The sequence below is a fragment of the Pecten maximus genome, chromosome 6, assembly GCF_902652985.1.
Source record: "Pecten maximus chromosome 6, xPecMax1.1, whole genome shotgun sequence".
NCBI lineage: Eukaryota > Metazoa > Mollusca > Bivalvia > Pectinida > Pectinidae > Pecten > Pecten maximus.
This window is the reverse complement of record NC_047020.1, coordinates 10,067,855-10,090,447: the sequence shown is the minus strand read 5'-3', so window position 1 is coordinate 10,090,447 and position 22,593 is coordinate 10,067,855. Positions and strand designations below refer to the sequence as shown.

Genomic DNA, 22,593 nt, shown 5'->3' with positions numbered 1-22,593 from the left:
TCGTTGCATGAAACTTAGCGTATTTACATCTTATAATATCATTTCGTCTAAAAATGACAGACTGGAGTTGTCAGCAAAAAGGCTACAATACATGATATGTTTCGTAAAGAAATTCAATGTCGGATCTATGGGCCATAATATACACAATGTATGGATAGTTTATCGCTCACTTAATCGTCAACAAAAGGAATATTCTGGCGTCTATTGTTGTATGCTCTTGTCAAATATGAACAATTCATTAACAAACGTTATGACATAGTAAATCATCAGTTGGGCACTAGAAACAGTAATACATTACTGTTCGCAGCAAATTATCAGATTTTATATTTCAGAAAGTCACTATATGATGCCGAACACCCCACCTAATGGTAAAACGTACAGTGAGAATTTTGGGAACAGGTATTGATTATATATTGGGTGACCGTGTTCCCTCATAGTAAAATATACAGTTCTTTTAATTGAATAAAATGGCATCCATTAACGTGAGGGCATACATACGATCATCACTCTCGTTTAGAATGTTGATGAATTTAATTGGTATGTGTAAAGATCATCACTCTCGTTTAGAATATTGATGAATTTATTTGGTATGTGTAAAGATCATCACTCTCGTTTAGAATATTGATGAATTTATTTGGTATGTGTAAAGATCATCACTCTCGTTTAGAATATTGATGAATTTATTTGGTATGTGTAAAGATCATCACTCTCGTTTAGAATGTTGATGAATATAATTGGTATGTGTAAAGATCATCACTCTCGTTTAGAATGTTGATGAATATAATTGGTATGTGTAAATTTGTAAAGTTATCAAAGACTTTATATGACCTTTAGAGTCAATGCTGAAATGAAATGCATAAACATTACATCGAGTGATTGCTATCACCACGTCGGATATCTAAAAAACCGCACCCTTACTTCATTTACATGTAATTTCTATATTGTACATTGTTGACACTTTCCCTATAATTGATTACCTCTATTTATTTAAAGTTAATCAAACAACCCAGTTTATTATAATAAACTGTTTAGCACTCCCCTGGATAATCTGTTATATAGGCCTTTTATCCAGCCCTGTATGTTCACCGGTCAACTAGGAATACATAAACAAAGATGGTGTATATTATTTATTCGATAAAGTTTTCAATAGATAATTCCAAAGATTTTAAAGTGGTATATTTACATCATGTAAGTTTCGATTCCATAATATTACACAAAGTTTCTTATGAATTTGTCATTGTAGTAAACATTTACATTAAAGAACAACAAAAGACGGATTGTTTACAATCCCTAGTTTGTCAGCACTATAAGTCTTATCCGGAGACCAGTTGGGTTGCCTATATAGGCGCACAGACGGGTTACTCTGAACAAATGTTAATGAACGGAAAGGTTTATATGTCGAAGGTACTTCCGGTAATGGCACTGGTGTTGGTTTCTTGCCCGCACTTCCTGTTTGAGAGGCAAGGCTCTGTCGAACGAACACTCGGTAAAGGAAGTCGGACATATGTCCGTTGAGTTGTGAGGCCTGAGGTACACTGCCCAATGGGTTGACCTCCTTGTCAGTATGACCACGTAGACACGTCAATTTCGGCGACTTTTGAGACTTTTTTGGATCTGAAATAGAAGAAAGTTTGTTATTTATCGACACCATTTTCTATGATACGAATAAACTAGATTCTACGGCATAATGCACCAAACATTTCAAATTCTGGTAAATTTTGTGACAAGTCTTCAGTTTCATTAGATGTTCTTAACTCAAGGAACTCCCTTAACTAAAATTGTCCATAGGAAAACATTGCATTTTTTTTTTTAAAGTTCCTTAACAAAGATTTTTTTCTTAAAAGCCAATCAATACTTTCATATGGAAGTGTAAATAAGTTAAGGGATTTCGATAAATTAAGGAAAGGTGATGAAATTGGGGCCAAATCTTTCTACAGGCTATTGGGAGTTTTTGAATACCCATGTGAATAAACTGTGCCCCTCTCTTGGTCAACTTTTTCTCTTACGAATCTGATTATATTGAAGAGCCTGTCAGAACAGGTACCACAGACATTACAAAGTCCCCTCAATTTCGCCTATAGATAACTTGATGTTGTCTCTAAATAATTAATCTAATTAGAAGAATGGTTAGAAGCTCTATAGGTGTAAATCGCTACTCTGACAAAATCTCAGAGGAATAACTTAACGAGTTACTATTATACATCATGTCGAATAGCAGACTTTGCTTTTTTCTTGAAACTGGCAATTTTGGTAAGATACACATGCATCTGATGTTGATAACATATTTTGCATAAAACAACCATGCCTTAAAACTTGTCACTATATCAGGCAATTAAAACAACTGTTTAACCAGCCATGTCTGTAAAATATTACACATTAACTTTGTCTAGAGCTTGGAATACATATGGCGGCTGTGAATAGTATTACGAAATTATAAAATTAAGGGATGTATATAATGTATTCCAATTATCAACAATGCACAAATTAGATACCACTAAGACTTCTGAACCTAGCCATATATAGTAAGCAGGGCTTTTGGTTGTTTTTTTTCAATCTCAGTGGTAGAACTATTTTTCCTTAAAAAAATGATCTTCTTGATCTTCAGATAGATGTCCAATAAAAAACATTTTTGATATTTGCAATACGTCTTTATTTGCTATTATTCGTGTGATATTATTAACAACCGCCATTTGCATTCTGAGGTCAAAACAGAGTCAATGTGTACGTGGGGAATTTGAGTACACAATAATTCTGTTTTGATTTTGAAATTCAAATGCTGGCTTTACATCTTATAGACACTTATGAGCATAATGAAATGTTGTTTTGTGTAATATGTTCTCCGTCCATTCTCTCGCATGCCTTGCCAAAATTAACAAATAGCTAAGCAAAAGCAAAGACCATGTTTAGCCACAATACGTTCCAAAAATTGATCACGATACTTCTGTTGAATTGCACCAGAATAGCGATCTATTTGCTGAAATAATACCACTGGATATTTAGCTCTCTCTTAAAGAACTTGAAATCAGGACACTATAAAACCTCACAAACACACCCTCTTCCCCTACCGACGGCGTTTACAGCTGATTCGATATTCGAGGTTTTGTTCCTATTATAACGATTTCCGCGACAGATGATGTCGAATGCTGATGGGGAAAACTAACACTGGGTTGGTAAACGCCATGGGGAAGTTTTATGATCCACATCATGATCGCATTAGGAAATATTCTATTTCCTTGCGCGATTTGAAGACAGATTTTTTATGCTTGTTGATAAGCTTGGTGGTTCCTATGCCACTACCCTAACTCTTATTTTAGATTGTCACGTAACCCGGATTTGACCTCGATTTCCTGTTGTTGTCAATTAAACACAAGACGCTTACTCTACTGGGGCACATGGTTGAATAATTGTACATTTTGAAGAGTCTCTTTAATTTTCATATTTGCTCTGATTTCATCGAATATAAATTAGAATTTTTACATGCATGTTTATGTTGAAATTGTTGAGTCATTAAAACCACGATAGCACAGACATACATTGTCTGTATGTGGATAAGGAGTAGATTTGGTCGGGTGCTTTAACCTATTATTACACCTGCCGACATGTCTGCCTTTGTCAAATAACCTGAATTCCTCCAAGGTTGAAGTTGTCGTCTCGTTTATTTTAAAACTACATATCTGTATACCAATTCCTTATTGCCGCTAATAAACAAAATAAGTGATGTTAAATCAATTTACCATATTTAAAGACATGTTATTACTTTGAGTTTGTACTTGTGATAGTAAGTATTTATTATGCTTATTGATAGTTTGTCATTTGTAAATATTTTTAATCAAGAAATTTATCTTAATGTAAATATTCAATATTAAAACCCATTAGCACATATATTGCATTAACAGGTTGTTCTTTGTATTAGGTTACATATCCAGATTCGCATTATTTGACTGATTCAATGGAACAAAAAATGTGTGATTTAAATAAAGATTGTCAGACAAACAAGGTGTTGACTGTTCATTGTGTATATATTAAACTTCCCACGTTAGAGGACCCTCTGGTCCATTACTACATAAGGTCGTCACACAAAGCCCGAACACGAACCCCAGTCTGCCACCCCACAGTGGTCCTTACCACGCCATGTTTACATGCTTTTAGTGGCGACATCACTTAAAACACATCCCTTTACTAAGGATAAGTTGATGTGAATAACTGATTTATCCTTATCGAGAACAAATCATTTACATAATCCGATGTGACGGAGAGAAAATTTTAATTTTAGATTTGAATAACGGTAGAATATTTTAGTTGTTGTGAATATGAAATATATATTTGAAAACTAAACTTAAAGGTCAGATCAAAAGTATTGTTTGTTAACCCTTCCGGGATATTTCTACATAGTAGATTTAAAAACACCATAGACCATTAATACTATCGGGTTACACCTAAATAAATCAAGTGGCACTATCAAACCACACACTTACCCTAGACAGGTCAGGATCACACTCATCTTATAAGTGTAAAGCATAACAGGTCTTGTACAGTGAAAAACTTATTTCTTTCAAATTAATAAAGGGGTAATTTCAACTGCGGGATTATGTAGTATCGCTTGGTGTTAGTACATCACATTATCACTAGAAGCACGGCGATGATAAATGTGGTATTGGCACTGATAGACGAGAATAATGGCTTCACATTCACAGATAATTGTAGTTGAAGTGGTATGGGTTCAGTTAGCTTGTGTACAGGTTGCAAGAGTCCTTCTGTTCAATATTGTGATCAATATCAAGATGATCACTATAGGTGTAGTTGGAAATATTCCTAACTAGCATGTCATAAATGTTTAACAATATTACAACCTCTGGGTTAATATTCACGTAACACGACACCTGCTGGTGTACGTATGTATGATTTCAATTATTATTGCATGGATAAGTAGTCGGTTGTCCTGCCAGACGTCAATCAAATAATATCGTGGGCATCTCATACACTATATCGGTTATGATTACAGATCATAAATTGATGATAGAAGCATGTATTCATTCCAGTTAGGGCATTATATTATAAGAAATTTTCATAAGACTATATTATATAAGGGTATATTATAAGTTATGGCCTTATCATAAAATTGATCAATTAGTGTAACTCGGTTAATGGAATAGCCCTGAATATGAGGACAATTCAATACATAACAGAAAATAGCATAACGGGGGAAATCACCAATGACAATATGGTTAACATCATGTTGACTGTATATATTAGCAACTTTAATGAAATATTTCAATAAAATCAAAAATCAAAATGATATAATACCAGTGAGGGAAGATACAAAGAAATTTTTGCTTTATGTATTTATAAAAACATAATATATTCAGGAAAGGGCGTTACTAACTGGGCAAATTTCGTCTCTAATCATAATTGTCCTTGTTTAGCATAATAAAAATATGTTTATATAATTATTCCAGTTGAATTTAAAGGATATAAGAATTTGCTTTGCACGTTTACAGCAGGGATTGTTACATCAGAATATCCGTTCTGCGTTATTTTATTTTTAATTTTTTATTTTAATGTTTATCCCTTCTACTAAGTTTAGTATACTGATATTATATTATTGATATTGAAGTACATGTTTAAGATGTTCACCTTGTCTTCAACACGTTCACTGTTTCTACACACTGTATTAAGTATGCTGACTGTTATATACCACACTACCGAGCTTGTTTTCACTGTTACCATATGCGAGATATCTATATACATGTATAGGCATACAATCTACTCAAATATAATTGCTTTTAATTACACCTTGTTGGTAAATTTGCTTAACATATATATTTATCACAATAACGTGAAATTGAATTCGTGTTGCACCGCTGTACAATAGTGAAAAGTTAAATACAAACACCCCGAGGGTTGAAGACATCGGATAATGGTGTTATAATCGAATATCTATGTATTCAGCTGCTCGCGAAAATCATTACATGTTGTTGATTCTATATATGGTCCGATATTTTATTGAATTGTTTGATAAAAGGTTAGCGGTGTGGTGGTAGGTAAGATAGTTGATAGTTATATCTAATAAAAGATCCGGTATAAAAACGAACCTTGTGGTTACCTGTTCAATAGGGAACTGTAAATGTGAGATGAACAAGCTAAAGAATATAAAGTGGGATAATGGGAATTTAATGTTTTTATCCAATACGAGACTGACTTAATATATTACATGTATTATTTGTTTCCAATGAAAGCTGTGTCCTCTCAATAGAGTTCGTCGTAATTTCTTATACTACTCATTCAATATTACACCATAAGCCACACTACAGCAGACACGTACCATAACAGAGGATACATTGCTATTGTGTGTATTGATAATAATATAACTACTGAGAGGTTCTCACTGACATTAAGATATATGTGGACTTGCATAAGAAAGGGAACTATGTTTTTACGTTTTTCCACGTTCTATTTCCAATGTTAAATTAGTTTATCATATGTTAGTATCAATGCTATCGTCTTTAACAGTTTTCATTACGTGTTGATTGATGTGTTTCTAGATGCCATGCAAAGGAAATAACTCATTATTATTTTTAATTTGTGTTTATGAATATTAATTATCTATTTCCGTCGTCCTTGTGTCCCCGTGTTCACACGTCAGTACATGGTGGTAAAACCACAGCTAGAATGTCCTCGGTCTACCGGGTCATCGCCTAGGTTATCAGTCGCTCCATCTCGCAGGCCTCCACATATCCTTATATAATGAAGGTAGTCTTATAGGTAGAGGAATCAAGCCAATTACCTATAGGTGTATTGTACAGAGACCCATTTATCAATACCGAACTGGAGATTTCTCACACGTGATTAGCTCAACAGTTAGTGTGGTGGGATAAGGTTGATTCTTAGATAGAGGATTGCAGACAGTATATATTGTAGAAGGTCGAGCATTTGAAGCCAATTTAATATATGTATTCAAGGAACAGTGTTAATTTTGCATTTAGCAATGAAATTTTATGAGATATATTATTTCATAAGTGGCATATAAGATATGTAAAACATATCTATTTTTTATGATACGATACTATAAATCACTTGTACTTCGCGAGGGGTTTATTTTCGCGTTGATACGCGAGGAGAGTAAATCGCAAATTCAAATCTTTCGTGATATTTTGTACGAAAAAAACACGTTGGGAAGGTGTCCAAGATATCAGTTACCAAAATAGAAATCCATGGAGTCCATGGGTCTAAAAGTTCATCATTCGCGAATCAAAAGTCATTTCAAGATCAGCGTTGGCGATAACATGTATTCGCGAATATGTCTGAAGAGGTAAGTTTGCGAAATTAAGTATTCGCGAAATCTAAGTGATTTACAGTAGTATATCTTATAAAGCGTATACGATATCTTATATATACAGTGTGTATGAAATATATACATTTGCATTGGTGATAAAAATAAATAAGGACTAACATTGCTCCATGAATAGATGATGAGAAAGCTCACCATTATCGAGTGGCAGCGGTGTAAGGCTTGTGTACGTACAGAGGTAATTGGCGGTTATTACATGGGACCGGCATATGAAGAGGGGTGTTTTGGGTTTTATCTAAAGGTAGTGTGAGGTTGTTTATAGACTAGGAATGGTACATTGTCAGTAGAAAAGCATTGAGAACATCATATTTAATTAGCATTTTAGTGTATAGAGGGTTAGTCCGTTAGGGGAATGAATTTGATCTTAACCTCATGATAAATTTCATACATTAAGTACACTGTAGTACATCATGTATGTCCTAATAAGAAATGCTAACCTTTGATATTCCATATACATGTATAAGCCGCAAGTTTTAATACAAAATGCTAGCCTTTGATGATGTCACTGATTAAATCACTCCTATGATTTTATTCTACATCAATTAAAATTTTTGTTGTAATAAACTACTCATGGACCACCTACAGATGACAGTCTGCTACATGTGGCCGACAACACGAGTTTAAACTTTACTTTATCTCAATTATTTGTAATGTATGGAGTATTAATTTCCAAGGAGTTCTTGGTTCTTCCTCGTAAATATTTCATGTGAATTGAAGCCAAATCATTACATGACCATAAATCACATTAGGTAATGTAATGATCAGTGTGTTTGAATAACGTCCTGAGATATCACTCAAAACTAATTAACAAAAATTGAAAACCAGAGTATGCAATAAATCCACACCACGACTTTCATTTTGATTTATTTAGTTATCTTAAAATTAGATGCTGAGGTAATTCGGTAGTCAGTTCAGTTTAGATACTATACATATATCATCTGTGATGTATAAGAGTGATCGACTAAATTATATATTTATGTTACAAATAACATGTAGACTACATTAATTTCATATTTACATTGACGTTAGAAATATACTACATTGACATTACATATTAGTACACACTTTACATATACTACATAGACTTTACATATTAACATAGACGTTACATATACTACATTGACGTCACATATTAACATAGACGTTACATATTAACACGGACGTTACATATCCTACATTGACGTCACATATTAACATAGACGTTACATATACTACATTGACGTCACATATTAACATAGACGTTACATATACTACATTGACGTCACATATTAACATAGACGTTACATATTAACACGGACGTTATATATACTACATTGACGTCACATATTAACATAGACGTTACATATACTACATTGACGTCACATATTAACATAGACGTTACATATACTACATTGACGTCACATATTAACATAGACGTTACATATACTACATTGACGTCACATATTAACATAGACGTTACATATACTACATTGACGTCACATATTAACAAAGATGTTACATACACTACATTGACGTCACATATTAACACGGACGTTACATATTAACATAGACGTCACATATTACGCGGACGTTACATATTAACATAGACGTCACATATTAACACGGACGTTACATATACTACATTGTCGTCACATTTTAACATAGACGTTACATATTAACACGGACGTTACATATTAACATAGACGTCACATATTACGCGGACGTTACATATTAACATAGACGTTACATATTAACACGGACGTTACATATTAACATAGACGTTACATATTAACACGGACGTTACATATTAACATAGACGTCACATATTACGCGGACGTTACATATTAACATAGACGTCACATATTAACACGGGCGATACATATACTACATTGACGTCACATACTAACAAAGATGTTTTATTTACTACACCGACATTACTAATTCCCCAGTTCCAATTTGATTCTGTTATTACTGATTGTATTTCTGCATCTTCTGACTGTCAAATAAACTGGGTTATAGTTTTCACTGCAAACTATTTTCGGTTTATTATCATATCATAGCTTTTTATTGTTATACCGTTTCCTATCTACATCTCTATAGTATTGCTATATTGTATAATGTACCTTGTTTGAGAGATTGGATCACATTGATAATTAATCTCTGGTCATTTAAAACTACTCTCGCCTCTAATGGGTTAGATTGTAATTTTATCTAACGATTTCGCCCCAATGCCCTGTAAGCCAGTCTTTATGAATAACAAAAGTGCCCATATTGAATCTTCAATAAGTGGTACACGGGTTTCTGGTATTAAATAGTCTCAGTAACTTATGTACTGATTCATCATGTTTCAGGCACTTTGCCCTTAGACATGAAAATTATTAATATCTGCCTTGGTGTTAGTCCACTTTCTCGTGTGAAAGAGATAAGTCACTAAAGGTATTATTCAATATGAAGTTATAAATTCCAATATACATGTACTAGGAATATTTGTTAATGGGCTTTTTTGTGTAATTTTAAACATATTGTCGCTCCATGCCTGTATAAGCATCATGTTGACGCGGTATTTTTACCAAATATTACAATCTTGCATATTAATTACACTCTGCTCTATAAATGGTATATAAAAACAATATGATGTTATGTGACCGAATGTGGAGATAGCGATTGAAAACAATTTTAGTAGTAGAGTTATGGTATCTTTTTGATGCGTGTTATATTGTAGATCGTCAGTGATCGGTATAATTTAATCATATTTAGAATTTGTTAGTTTATAAATATGGTAGTTCCAATACGTATTGCAGATTGCTTCCTTCATGTTTTTATTTCAATTATTTGATAGTGTACCAACACTATAAGGCAATTTAAGGAAGTAGCCCACTTGAATAGGGTCCGCTCAATGGGCGCCCTATAGCTTCATCTCACTGAAATGTCGAAGGCATATTGGGATGGCATTTTATCATACTTATACCGGAAGAGACAATAACATTTCCTTGTGCATCTTTTAAGTGTTGAGTGTCAAGCAGGAAACAAGCAAGACATCCATTTCAATGCCTTCGGTATGTGACGACAAGAGATTGAGTTTTTATGTCGTAACTCTAAGGGACTGACACTCATCCATGTGTGGTCCATCTTGGGACAGTTTCAAAGGAAACATTGGGAAGAAAGAAGAGAAATGTTCCCATATTATGCGCATTTTATGAACCATTCATGCACTGGGGGAAGCAGGTATATTTTCTTAACCCTATCATGTAAATACCAGTTTAATAAATGCCGTATGTGTCGTAATCTGTGTAGAACATATCTTTACCAGTGTGGTTTATTTGGGTTTTGTTTTATATCTCGGTCACTGCCATGATACAGTTGTGATTCTAAAACATCCGTATGTTTTCCCCCTACTATTCAACTTGAGTCGGCAGTTCTCAAAGTTGTCACCTGAAATATACCTTCGTATTCCTAACTTCTTTATTCTGTCCGTCTCTATACACTTACCTTTGTGGTTTTCCGGGTTAGTACGTGTAGCCGACGCCTCCAGGTCCGGATTCCAGACCTTTCCAGGTGCCAAAGAAGGGAACTCGAGTGTCTTAGATCTCTCTATGAACGGGCCTGTATATTCCATGTCTTTATTTCTTCTGGTATAAGATGATCTATACAGCCTCATTTCTGGCTCACTCTGATGAGCTGACTTCCGTTTGTGACGTTGTCGGCAAGCTTTAGCTCGCTTTCGATTCACGATAACAATACTTAATCTGTTGCCTAGCATGTTCTTAGACAGATCTACAGATTCTGATGAGGAGCTGTCTGCTGTACATTCACCAATCGGGTTCGAGTTTGAAACATTTGTACCTTTTACAGATAAAAGGGGGTTTTCGCCGTGCAATTTTGGTATACTAGCTACCATAGGAGTCGCATGTTGAATGGTTTCAATCACTTCCGGTGAACTGACCGAATCACTTCCGGCGGAGGCATTTTCAGATGTGACGATTTCGATTGATCCTTTCGATGTATTTCCTGGTGCAATACGGAATAAGCTGGATGACAAAGCCTCTTCGTTGGAACCTGTAATCTTAAGAGTTGGGAGGTCACTTTGTTTTCGAGCAAGAGTTCTGGCGGATCCCTCTAACGTGTAATTGGGCGGCACCTTCTGGCTGTGTTTCGGTAGCGATTTGCTAGTTTTTGCACTAGGAAATGCGTTCCTTGGTTCGCTTTGTGTAACTTGGGTGTGCAGAACCTTTTTGCGATCTTCGACATCTGTTGATATGTCTGGTAGTGTCACTATTATTTTCCTTTTGTTTTGTGGCGATGAAGAAGATGTCTCGGAGCCTTCTTCGTCAAATTTCATACTGTCGTGGGACGCCAGACTAGGTAGTGGAGCACGTGATCCCCAAGTGTCCTCCCTCTGTAACGCGGCCTCAGTGCTCGGAGGAGCAGAGTGTATTGGATTTATGTTTATAGGTATAGATGTGGTGCTGCGAGCAAACGTTACATTAGGTTTTGGCTTTTCGTATGTGGAGGATATGAACGTTATGGCATTGTTAACCTTGTTCACAGGTGCCGATCGTTGTATGGGTTTGTCGGAGGGCGTTACTCCAGCAGGCGATGACTTCACCAGTCCTTTGGTCGGAGAAGGGCTTCTGGAAACTAGTGTACCTGTAGATATAGTGGTTATATGTAGGGGTGTGTTTTCAGCGGGTGCCGTCAAATCTACCGATGTTGACGTCACATTTTCTGATGCCGATACTGACAGTGGAGCTGTCGCTGGTGTAGACGTCAACCCGGAACCGGTCACCGGGGAAACACCTGTAGTGGCAGGGTCTGGACCTAACGAATTCGCCACTATCGATACAGCAGCCGCTGACGTTGTTCTGGATTTTATGTCCTGTACATTCACGGTTTCCTCTTCGCCTCGATTTTTCTCGTCGTCTGTATCTACGATGTAAGCGTCGGCTAACACCGTGATATTGTCGGTAGACGGCGAGTTAAATCGCCTTTCCTCTTTTTCGGGAGAGCTGATTTCACGAGGCAAGTCCTCTTGTGTGTCAACCACAGCCTTGTCCGACTCATCGGCATTAATCTGGCCTTCAATAGTCCATTCTGTCAGTGGGACTGTGTAAAACATGTCTCCTATGTCATTATAGGCACCTGTTGTTAGTGGGCCATAGTCCCAGGCTTGTTTGGGTTTCACGTTCATGTGCAGACGTATAGGCCTTTGATTTTTCACATTGGCTTTGAATTTCTCCATGACCTTATTCAACAGCAGTTTCAACCTTTTCCGCTGTAGATATTTACGAGTGGGTCTGGGCTTTTCAATAATTTCTTCCTGATCCATTGTGGCACTATTGTTATATTGTGACTCTGCCGGATCCTCGAACGCCAAAGTACGTTTAGACACACCGCCATTCTCAATTTCCCTTTTAATATAACTGTCGAACAACTGTCCATTGTCCTCTATATCCTCTACGTCAGAGTCTAACTCACCTACATCTGACAAGGAATCAACACCATTAGACAGAAAATTGGATTCCCTGATTTCGGGACTATTCCCGCCGAGATGTTGAGTATCCGGGCTCTGTGCTAGGAGTGATGATGTATTGATGTAGTGCCCAGGCACAGAAGACTGTTTGTTGGTGGATGGTGATAAGCCCCCGGTGGGAGGTAAAGCACCCGAATCCGTCACTTTACTCATATTTCAAAACACGAACCTTTTACACATTGAAACGGCTAACGAATACCGGCCTTCTTAAATCACAATCAATCCTCCAAACAATCCCTTTTTCTCACCGTTAGACTCTATCCTTCATCTGATATTATTGTCGGTGACAAAAGAATGCATTATACGTGAAGGTTTTTAAATGTTAAAACTTCCTAAACAAATCCTTCCATCGTTTCTGAGTTTCTCCAGCATTATATTTAAATACCAGTCTAGTACTTCCGAGCGCACATAGTAAACTAACACTGCAATAGATTATTGTCATGGAAGGGATCCATCATGATAGGTCTGCTCATACAAAGGACTCTACAAACAACACCGCTTTCAGCACCACAAGGCGCCAATCACTCGGAAGAGCAAATCTTTTGAGCGTTTTGCACCTCATTGTTGGCTGGCAGGTACATGGGCTATGTGTGATTGGGTATCTCTGGTCTGGGTAGATATGTGTATATATACATATGTGTTAGGGTATATAGAATGACGTGCGGTAACACAAGACAAACAACGCATAAAAGACATATAGGAAGATTTAATTTAGATAATTATCGATTTGACAAAATGTTGTAAAATCGCCATTATACCATCGATATAATATATATGTGTATGTAGGTATACGGCCATGTTTGTGTGCTATTAATCATTCATAGTTCTTATACAGGTGCGCGTTCGCTCGAGGATTCAATTGTAAAGGGATGTGTATTGATTACTCTCTAAGTGTATTTGTTTACAATTTAGTTTTATTTATCTGGTTAATGCTTGTCTGGGGGTCTCTGTATAAAAGTGGTTCATTCTTTCGTCATACTCATCATTATCGTAATGCTATGTACAGGTATCAATTGTATAAAACTATATTTCGAGCAGTTCATTTTCCTGCCGTGTTTACAATAGTGTGTACAAACATCATTTATGCAGAGTTCGCACAAAGTTAAACAACGAAAATTCCCCGACCAATTCGATTCGCAATTAATAATTAATCGTTTGGCTGTATTTATCAAGTATGCACATTACTGGGAATCTTAAACAAAAATCTAATAACTACAAAGGTAGTCTTAAACATGTACAGTATAAAATAATTACAAAAGGAACTTTAATACATATATAATAACTACAAAGGGAATCTTAAACATGTATAAAATAATTACAAATGGAACTTTAACATGTATATAAGAAATATAAAGGGAATCTTAAACATGTATATAATAATTACAAAGGGAATCTTAAACATGTATATAATAACTACAAAGGGAATCTTAAACATGTATATAATAACTACAAAGGGAATCTTAAACATGTATATAATAACTACAAAGGGAATCTTTAACATGTATATAATAACTACAAAGGGAATAAAAGGGAATCTTAAACATGTATATAATAACTACAAAGGGAATCTTAAACATGTATATAATAACTACAAAGGTAGTCTTAAACATGTATATAATAACTACAAAGGGAATCTTAAACATGTATATAATAACTACAAAGGTAGTCTTAAACATGTATATAATAACTACAAAGGTAGTCTTAAACATGTATATAATAACTACAAAGGGAATAAAAGGGAATCTTAAACATGTATATAATAACTACAAAGGGAATCTTAAACATGTATATAATAACTACAAAGGGAATAAAAGGGAATCTTAAACATGTATATAATAACTACAAAGGGAATCTTAAACATGTATATAATAACTACAAAGGTAGTCTTAAACATGTATATAATAACTACAAAGGTAGTCTTAAACATGTATATAATAACTACAAAGGGAATAAAAGGGAATCTTAAACATGTATATAATAACTACAAAGGTAGTCTTAAACATGTATATAATAACTACAAAGGGAATAAAAGGGAATCTTAAACATGTATATAATAACTACAAAGGGAATAAAAGGGAATCTTAAACATGTATATAATAACTACAAAGGGAATCTTAAACATGTATATAATAACTACAAAGGGAATAAAAGGGAATCTTAAACATGTATATAATAACTACAAAGGGAATCTTAAACATGTATATAATAACTACAAAGGTAGTCTTAAACATGTATATAATAACTACAAAGGTAGTCTTAAACATGTATATAATAACTACAAAGGGAATAAAAGGGAATCTTAAACATGTATATAATAACTACAAAGGGAATCTTAAACATGTATATAATAACTACAAAGGTAGTCTTAAACATGTATATAATAACTACAAAGGGAATAAAAGGGAATCTTAAACATGTATATAATAACTACAAAGGGAATAAAAGGGAATCTTAAACATGTATATAATAACTACAAAGGGAATCTTAAACATGTATATAATAACTACAAAGGTAGTCTTAAACATGTATATAATAACTACAAAGGTAGTCTTAAACATGTATATAATAACTACAAAGGTAGTCTTAAACATGTATATAATAACTACAAAGGGAATAAAAGGGAATCTTAAACATGTATATAATAACTACAAAGGTAGTCTTAAACATGTATATAATAACTACAAAGGTAGTCTTAAACATGTATATAATAACTACAAAGGGAATAAAAGGGAATCTTAAACATGTATATAATAATTACAAAGGGAGTCTTAAACATGTATATAATAACTACAAAGGTAGTCTTAAACATGTATATAATAACTACAAAGGGAATAAAAGGGAATCTTAAACATGTATATAATAATTACAAAGGGAGTCTTAAACATGTATATAATAACTACAAAGGGAATCTTTAACATGTCTATAATAATTACAAAGGGAATCTTTAACATGTATAAAATAATTACAAAGGGAATCTTTAACATGTATATAATAACTACAAAGGGAATCTTTAACATGTATATAATAACTACAAAGGGAATAAAAGGGAATCTTAAACATGTATATAATAACTACAAAGGGAATAAAAGGGAATCTTTAACATGTATATAATAACTACAAAGGGAATCTTAAACATGTATATAATAATTACAAAGGGAATCTTTAACATATATATAATAATTACAAAGGGAATCTTTAACATATATATAATAATTACAAAGGGAATCTTTAACATATATATAATAATTACAAAGGGAATCTTTAACATATATATAATAATTACAAAGGGAATCTTTAACATATATATAATAATTACAAAGGGAATCTTTAACATGTCTATAATAATTACAAAGGGAATCTTTAACATGTCTATAATAATTACAAAGGGAATCTTTAACATGTATATAATAATTACAAAGGGAATCTTAAACATGTATATAATAATTACAAAGGGAATCTTTAACATATATATAATAATTACAAAGGGAATCTTTAACATATATATAATAATTACAAAGGGAATCTTTAACATGTCTATAATAATTACAAAGGGAATCTTTAACATGTCTATAATAACTACAAAGGGAATCTTTAACACATATATAATAACTACAAAAGGAATCTTTAACACATATATAATAACTACAAAGGGAATCTTTAACACATATATAATAACTACAAAGGGAATCTTTAACACATATATAATTATTACAAAGGGAATCTTTAACACATATATAATAACTACAAAAGGAATCATATATAAGCTTATAGATAATAATTACGGGTACGCAGTGTTATGAACTAGTGGAACTACACTACGTTTATGTGACGTATTGTATAGTAGTGAGATTTGTTATGGACAATTTTACTCTGATATCGAATGTCCCTGAGTTTGATATTAGTGAGGTTAACTACTTGTATACAGGTAAACCTGACGTATGTATACGTAATAAGGATAAACCCATACCGTATGATATTTGTTCCAGTTTTGTGAAAGTGACTTCACTGACCCCAATAGATTTCTGGTCGAGTTATCCACGGCACAGTTAAAGTGTAATCACCCATGTTTCTTTTAGAACGAGTTAGCTCTTATTTAAGGTTTATTTTCATACTGATGAAATCATAATCTGTCCGCTATAATCGCCTGTTTACGTGAGCGATATATGGATGAATGGGATGGATGGATGAATCAGAAAAAAAAACAAGTTTGCTTGAATGAAAATAGAAATTTATTTTGATTCAAAAGCGCCAATAGATAGGAATAAAGGTCACTTTTGGCGAACCTAAACAAAGAAATATTGTTTATCAACATTTAGTTTAAAATTCAAACTGTAGTGGTATAACCACGTTTACCTATAACGGCTGGCTGATTTAGTAGGGTAGAGTGTTATCTGGACCTGGTATGCAAAACGTGGGGATCTACCTTAAAGTATATATCGATGCACGACCAGGTGAAATTAAATTTCTTATTCCATAACGTCAAAAACCCAGGTGGTCCATACCAGTGTTATTCTTCTCCGGATTTTGATATCTTAAATAATCACTTTTTAAATCTGTTTCAATTAAGACTTTGATGTGATGATAAAGACAACTTCATGGTTATTTTAAACTGCAAATGGCCTTTAAAACTTTGATAAGAAGTAAATGTAATCAGCGGTATTGGCTGTGATATATACTTGGTGTTATATCCACGACTATACACACCTACACGGTCACCTTACAGGTAGGATATCTATCTCCAATTAACAACCAGCGCGATACCAATCAACGTGGCAATTTCATAATTGCATACCTGTCAATTAAACACGTGCATTTGTCAATTAAATCACATGTTTCGTTTATATCTTATTGAAGTCTAGCACGAACAAAAAAAATGACTATTCTACATATAGCCAGTGTCGGTGTATTTACGTCACAGTGTACATAGTCCACGTGTAAACGTTCAGTATCTCAATTATGTTATTGGTGCTTTTTAATTGTGTGATCGAACAGATGTAGATTTCGGCGTTAACATTCACGGACATTCTAGCTTTGTATGTATATTAACCAGATCAATAAAATCGGATATTATAACTTGGACTTATGGGTCAATAGGGACCGCGGTGTTTATATTTATCAGTTTTATAGATGTATATATGAAAACCGGCGTTACCGTGACTAGGCCATCGTGTCACGACGATTGATAAGATATCAACAATATAGGTGTTATAAGACAGCCAATATAGTATGTATTTTTCAATCAATATTTAATAATATAATATCTTTTATATACGCAAATGAGTTACATGATAAGATATCTTTTTTAGGCATGAAGAAATTATGAGATTTTGTCGAGAAATTGAACTAGGGACGCTTGCCCTTCCGGAGATCAATGGTATACTCTATATTTCCGGAGCTCAGTGGTATACTCTATATTTCCGGAGTTCAATGGTATACTCTATATTTTCGGAGATCAATGGTATACTCTATATTTCCGGAGTTCAATGGTATACTCTATATTTCCTCCGGAGTTCAATGGTATACTCTGTATTTCCGGAGCTCAATGGTATACTCTATATTTCCGGAGTCCAATGGTATACTCTATATTTCCGGAGTTCAATGGTATACTCTATATTTCCGGAGATCAATGGTATACTCTATATTTCCGGAGATCAATGGTATACTCTATATTTCCGGAGTTCAATGGTATACTCTATATTTCCTCCGGAGCTCAATGGTATACTCTATATTTCCGGAGATCAATGGTATACTCTATATTCCGGAAATCAATGGTATACTCTATATTTCCGTAGTTCAATGGTATACTCTGTATTTCCGGAGCTCAATGGTAAACTCTATATTTCCGGAGTTCAATGGTATACTCTATATTTCCGGAGATCAATGGTATACTCTATATTTCCGGAGTTCAATGGTATACTCTATATTTCCGGAGTTCAATGATATACTTACTCTATATTTCCGGAGTTCAATGGTATACTCTATATTTCCGGAGCTCAATGGTATACTCTATATTTCCGGAGATCAATTGTATACTCTATTTTTCCGAAATTCAATGGTATACTGTATATTTCCGGAGTTCAATGGTATACTCTATATTTCCGGAGTTCAATGGTATACTCTATATTTCCGGAGATCAATGGTATACTCTATATTTCCGGAACTCAATGGTAAACTCTATATTTCCGGAGTTCAATGGTATACTCTATATTTCCGGAACTCAATGGTATACTCTATATTTCCGGAGTTCAATGATATACTCTTTATTTCCGGAACTCAATGGTATACTCTATATTTACGGAGTTCAATGGTATACTCTATATTTCCGGAACTCAATGGTATACTCTATATTTCCGGAGTTCAGTGATATACTCTATATTTCCGGAGTTCAATGGTATACTCTGTATTTCCGGAGTTCAATGGTATACTCTATATTTACGGAGTTCAATGGTATACTCTGTATTTCCGGAGTTCAATGGTATACTCTATATTTCCGGAGTTCAATGGTATACTCTATATTTCCGGAGTTCAATGGTATACTCTATATTTCCTCCGGAGTTCAATGGTATACTCTATATTTCCGGAACTCAATGGTAAACTCTATATTTCCGGAGTTCAATGGTATACTCTATATTTCCGGAGTTCAGTGATATACTCTATATTCCGGAGATCAATAGTATACTCTATATTTCCGGAGCTCAATGGTATACTCTATATTCCGGAGATCAATAGTATACTCTATATTTCCGGAGCTCAATGGTATACTCTATATTTCCGGAGTTCAATGGTATACTTTATATTTCCGGAGTTCAATGGTATACTCTATATTTCCGGAGTTCAATGGTATACTCTATATTTCCGGAGTTCAATGGTATACTTTATATTTCCGGAGTTCAATGGTATACTCTATATTTCCGGAGTTCAATGGTATACTCTATATTTCCGGAGTTCAATGGTATACTCTATATTTCCGGAGCTCAATGGTATACTCTATATTTCCGGAGTTCAATGGTATACTCTATATTTCCGGAGTTCAATGGTATACTCTATATTTCCGGAGATCAATGGTATACTCTATATTTCCGGAGATCAATGGTATACTCTATATTTCCGGAGTTCAATGGTATACTCTATATTTCCGGAGATCAATGGTATACTCTATATTTCCGGAGATCAATGGTATACTCTATATTTCCGGAGATCAATGGTATACTCTATATTTCCGGAGATCAATGGTATACTCTATATTTCCGGAGTTCAATGGTAAACTCTATATTTCCGGAGTTCAATGGTATACTCTATATTTCCGGAGTTCAGTGATATACTCTATATTTCCGGAGTTCAATGGTATACTCTATATTTTTGTTCGTATTTTGCCCTCGTTTTGATGATTTTTAGGTTGAGATACGATTTCGTCTTTGTATTGGTGTTCTCTGTTGTTACTGAGATATCAAGTCGTATAAACATATCTCCAAACTGTACGCTATTTCTTGTATAAAAGTGTAATCATGATACAGATATCTAAATATGTTTGAAAAAATACTAAATATAATTTCTGGTAAGACATACTAAGAATTATTTGAGAGAACGTACTCCAACACTATCTGATAAAGGCTGCTACCATGGCCTTGTTCACATGGATCATTGAACACAATATAACGATAATGATGTCGAATCGTTTTAAGATACTGACCATGACATTACATCGTGGATCGAGTGCATTAGTTCGCTCAAGTTTCAGTCAGCGGGCCAATGCTGACGAACTTAGTCATTTTAATTTTTTGGGGTGAATCGGAAAATAGGTATAACACTTTTCAAGGACCACGTGACCACGCTGGTCTTCTCACAAGGATAGTCAACCTTCTGCTGAGATCAATGAACGAGAGTAGATGCGCTTGGAATATTATGGTTTTTACCCTGTATATGGAATATATCATCTTGACCGTTTAAAACACAAGAAATAAAAGAAGTCGCCATTAACTTCACACTGACGATCAAATAATACAAAGAATGTAGAAAAAATGAAGAGTTATTTATTCATGTAACTACTAATCTTCCCATAAGTGTCAACACACTAAATCTCCAGCTATAGATTGGTATCCAAACTATTGGGGCAGTCTAGGATGTGATGAACCTTGGTATTCACTTTGATAGATGTTTGAACATGGAGAAACAGGTGGGCGATATCGCAAGTTCCAGTTATTACCAAATCGGAAACATTGGGTTACCCGGCAATACATCACTACAGTTGCATGCAACATCATTTGCGAGTTACTTCTCGACTAGACTATGGTAATATTTTGCTGTATCTGATACAGATTAGCCGCCTGCAGAGGGTCCAGAACACTACAGCACGTCTGGTTTATTTATTGCATTGGCAACCTGTGCGTTGCAGTACAAGATTTTCATATACACTTACAGGGCAATGGTAACATTTCAACTATGTCCGTCTTAACAGACACTGATCAGTATTGATACAGACGTGATTTATAACAGGCAGGTGGTATCCTACACAATAGTGCATGATAAAATCGTCGTGCACACGGACATATTAGTTGTAATGGCTATCGAACACAAAGTCTTGTACAACAGTACATATTCTATATGTTTATCATTACATCATTCAGTGATATGTCTTCATTTGATATTTTATTTTATTTGAATATAATCACTACTACAGTTCCTTTTATCTTGAAGACACAGATATTATATGCTAAGTTAGGTTCTGTGTCTCATCTCTCTTGCACTCGCGAAAATTGGTAGGCCTGTAAAATTGTATATTCTACAGAAAATACATTTCTATCTATGCTGACTCAGACAGGCGTAATAAGGTCTATTATCACCGAGATAACCAGTCACCTAAAACCTCGGGGATATCTGGCGACATATGATCGTCCAGGTGATGTTCAATCTAGTATAGACAGAGGACTACTTCAGTAATGGGGTACCTTCCAAATATGTGTTGATCTTAGACAGAACACCCATTCACAATCCTGGGTGTCCGAGACATGGCCTTCACCTCTACATTTTGTTGAAACTATTCCAAGATGTATGTTTTGTATTCAAACAAAAGCACGTCTTAGTATATGTGTTAATCATCGTTCATCTTGTAGAGTGTAGACCACCAAATATCATGACCTGTATTTAGAAGTTATAGACTCCAAATATATAATCCAATATTGCTATATATCCATAACTGTATACCACAGACGTTTTATGGAGGGCAGATAGCCAATGTCTGTAATATATTTGTAAGTCTAATCATTACTATTACAGCGACTTCGTGGCGGCGACATAAAATCAATCTCCATAAGAAGCAAGATACCACAGCTGGCCAAAACGAATAGTTCCTTGGAACAACCATCTATAATGAAATCCTCAAATCAAATCTGAAACAATTATTTGCAAAACAAAACAAGAAGCCCAAGGGCCTTAACGGTCATCTGACTCTAAATTAAAGACCCTTATACTATTGTAGTATGCATTCCCTGTAGCGAACATAGTGGCACTGTTGGCCATCTTGGATTTTGGATCATCCCGAAAAATAACAACACTTGATTAAGACTATCTAAGGATCATTTCTGGTAAGTTAGATCTGAATCCACCTGGTGGAATTTGAGAAGAAGTTTGAAATAGGTGTTGTTCAGGAAAACCATGATTGCCAATCATGTCACAAAATGGCCACCGTGGCTGCCATGTCAAAGTTTATACGAGGCCGGAAAATAACAACACTTTGTTG

The 22,593-nt window shown here is 34.5% G+C and overlaps 1 protein-coding gene across 1 annotated transcript; it reads right to left on the bottom strand.

Moving 5' to 3' along the window:
- Positions 1-1,114: 1,114 nt before the first annotated feature.
- On the bottom strand, positions 1,115-13,112 carry LOC117328917. Its single transcript, XM_033886530.1, has 2 exons — positions 10,817-13,112; positions 1,115-1,614 (listed from the first exon to the last, which is right to left on the bottom strand). Exons 1-2 carry the CDS (start codon positions 13,008-13,010, stop codon positions 1,256-1,258), a joined length of 2,553 nt encoding a protein of 850 aa, XP_033742421.1. The 5' UTR covers positions 13,011-13,112; the 3' UTR covers positions 1,115-1,255.
- Positions 13,113-22,593: the final 9,481 nt, after the last annotated feature.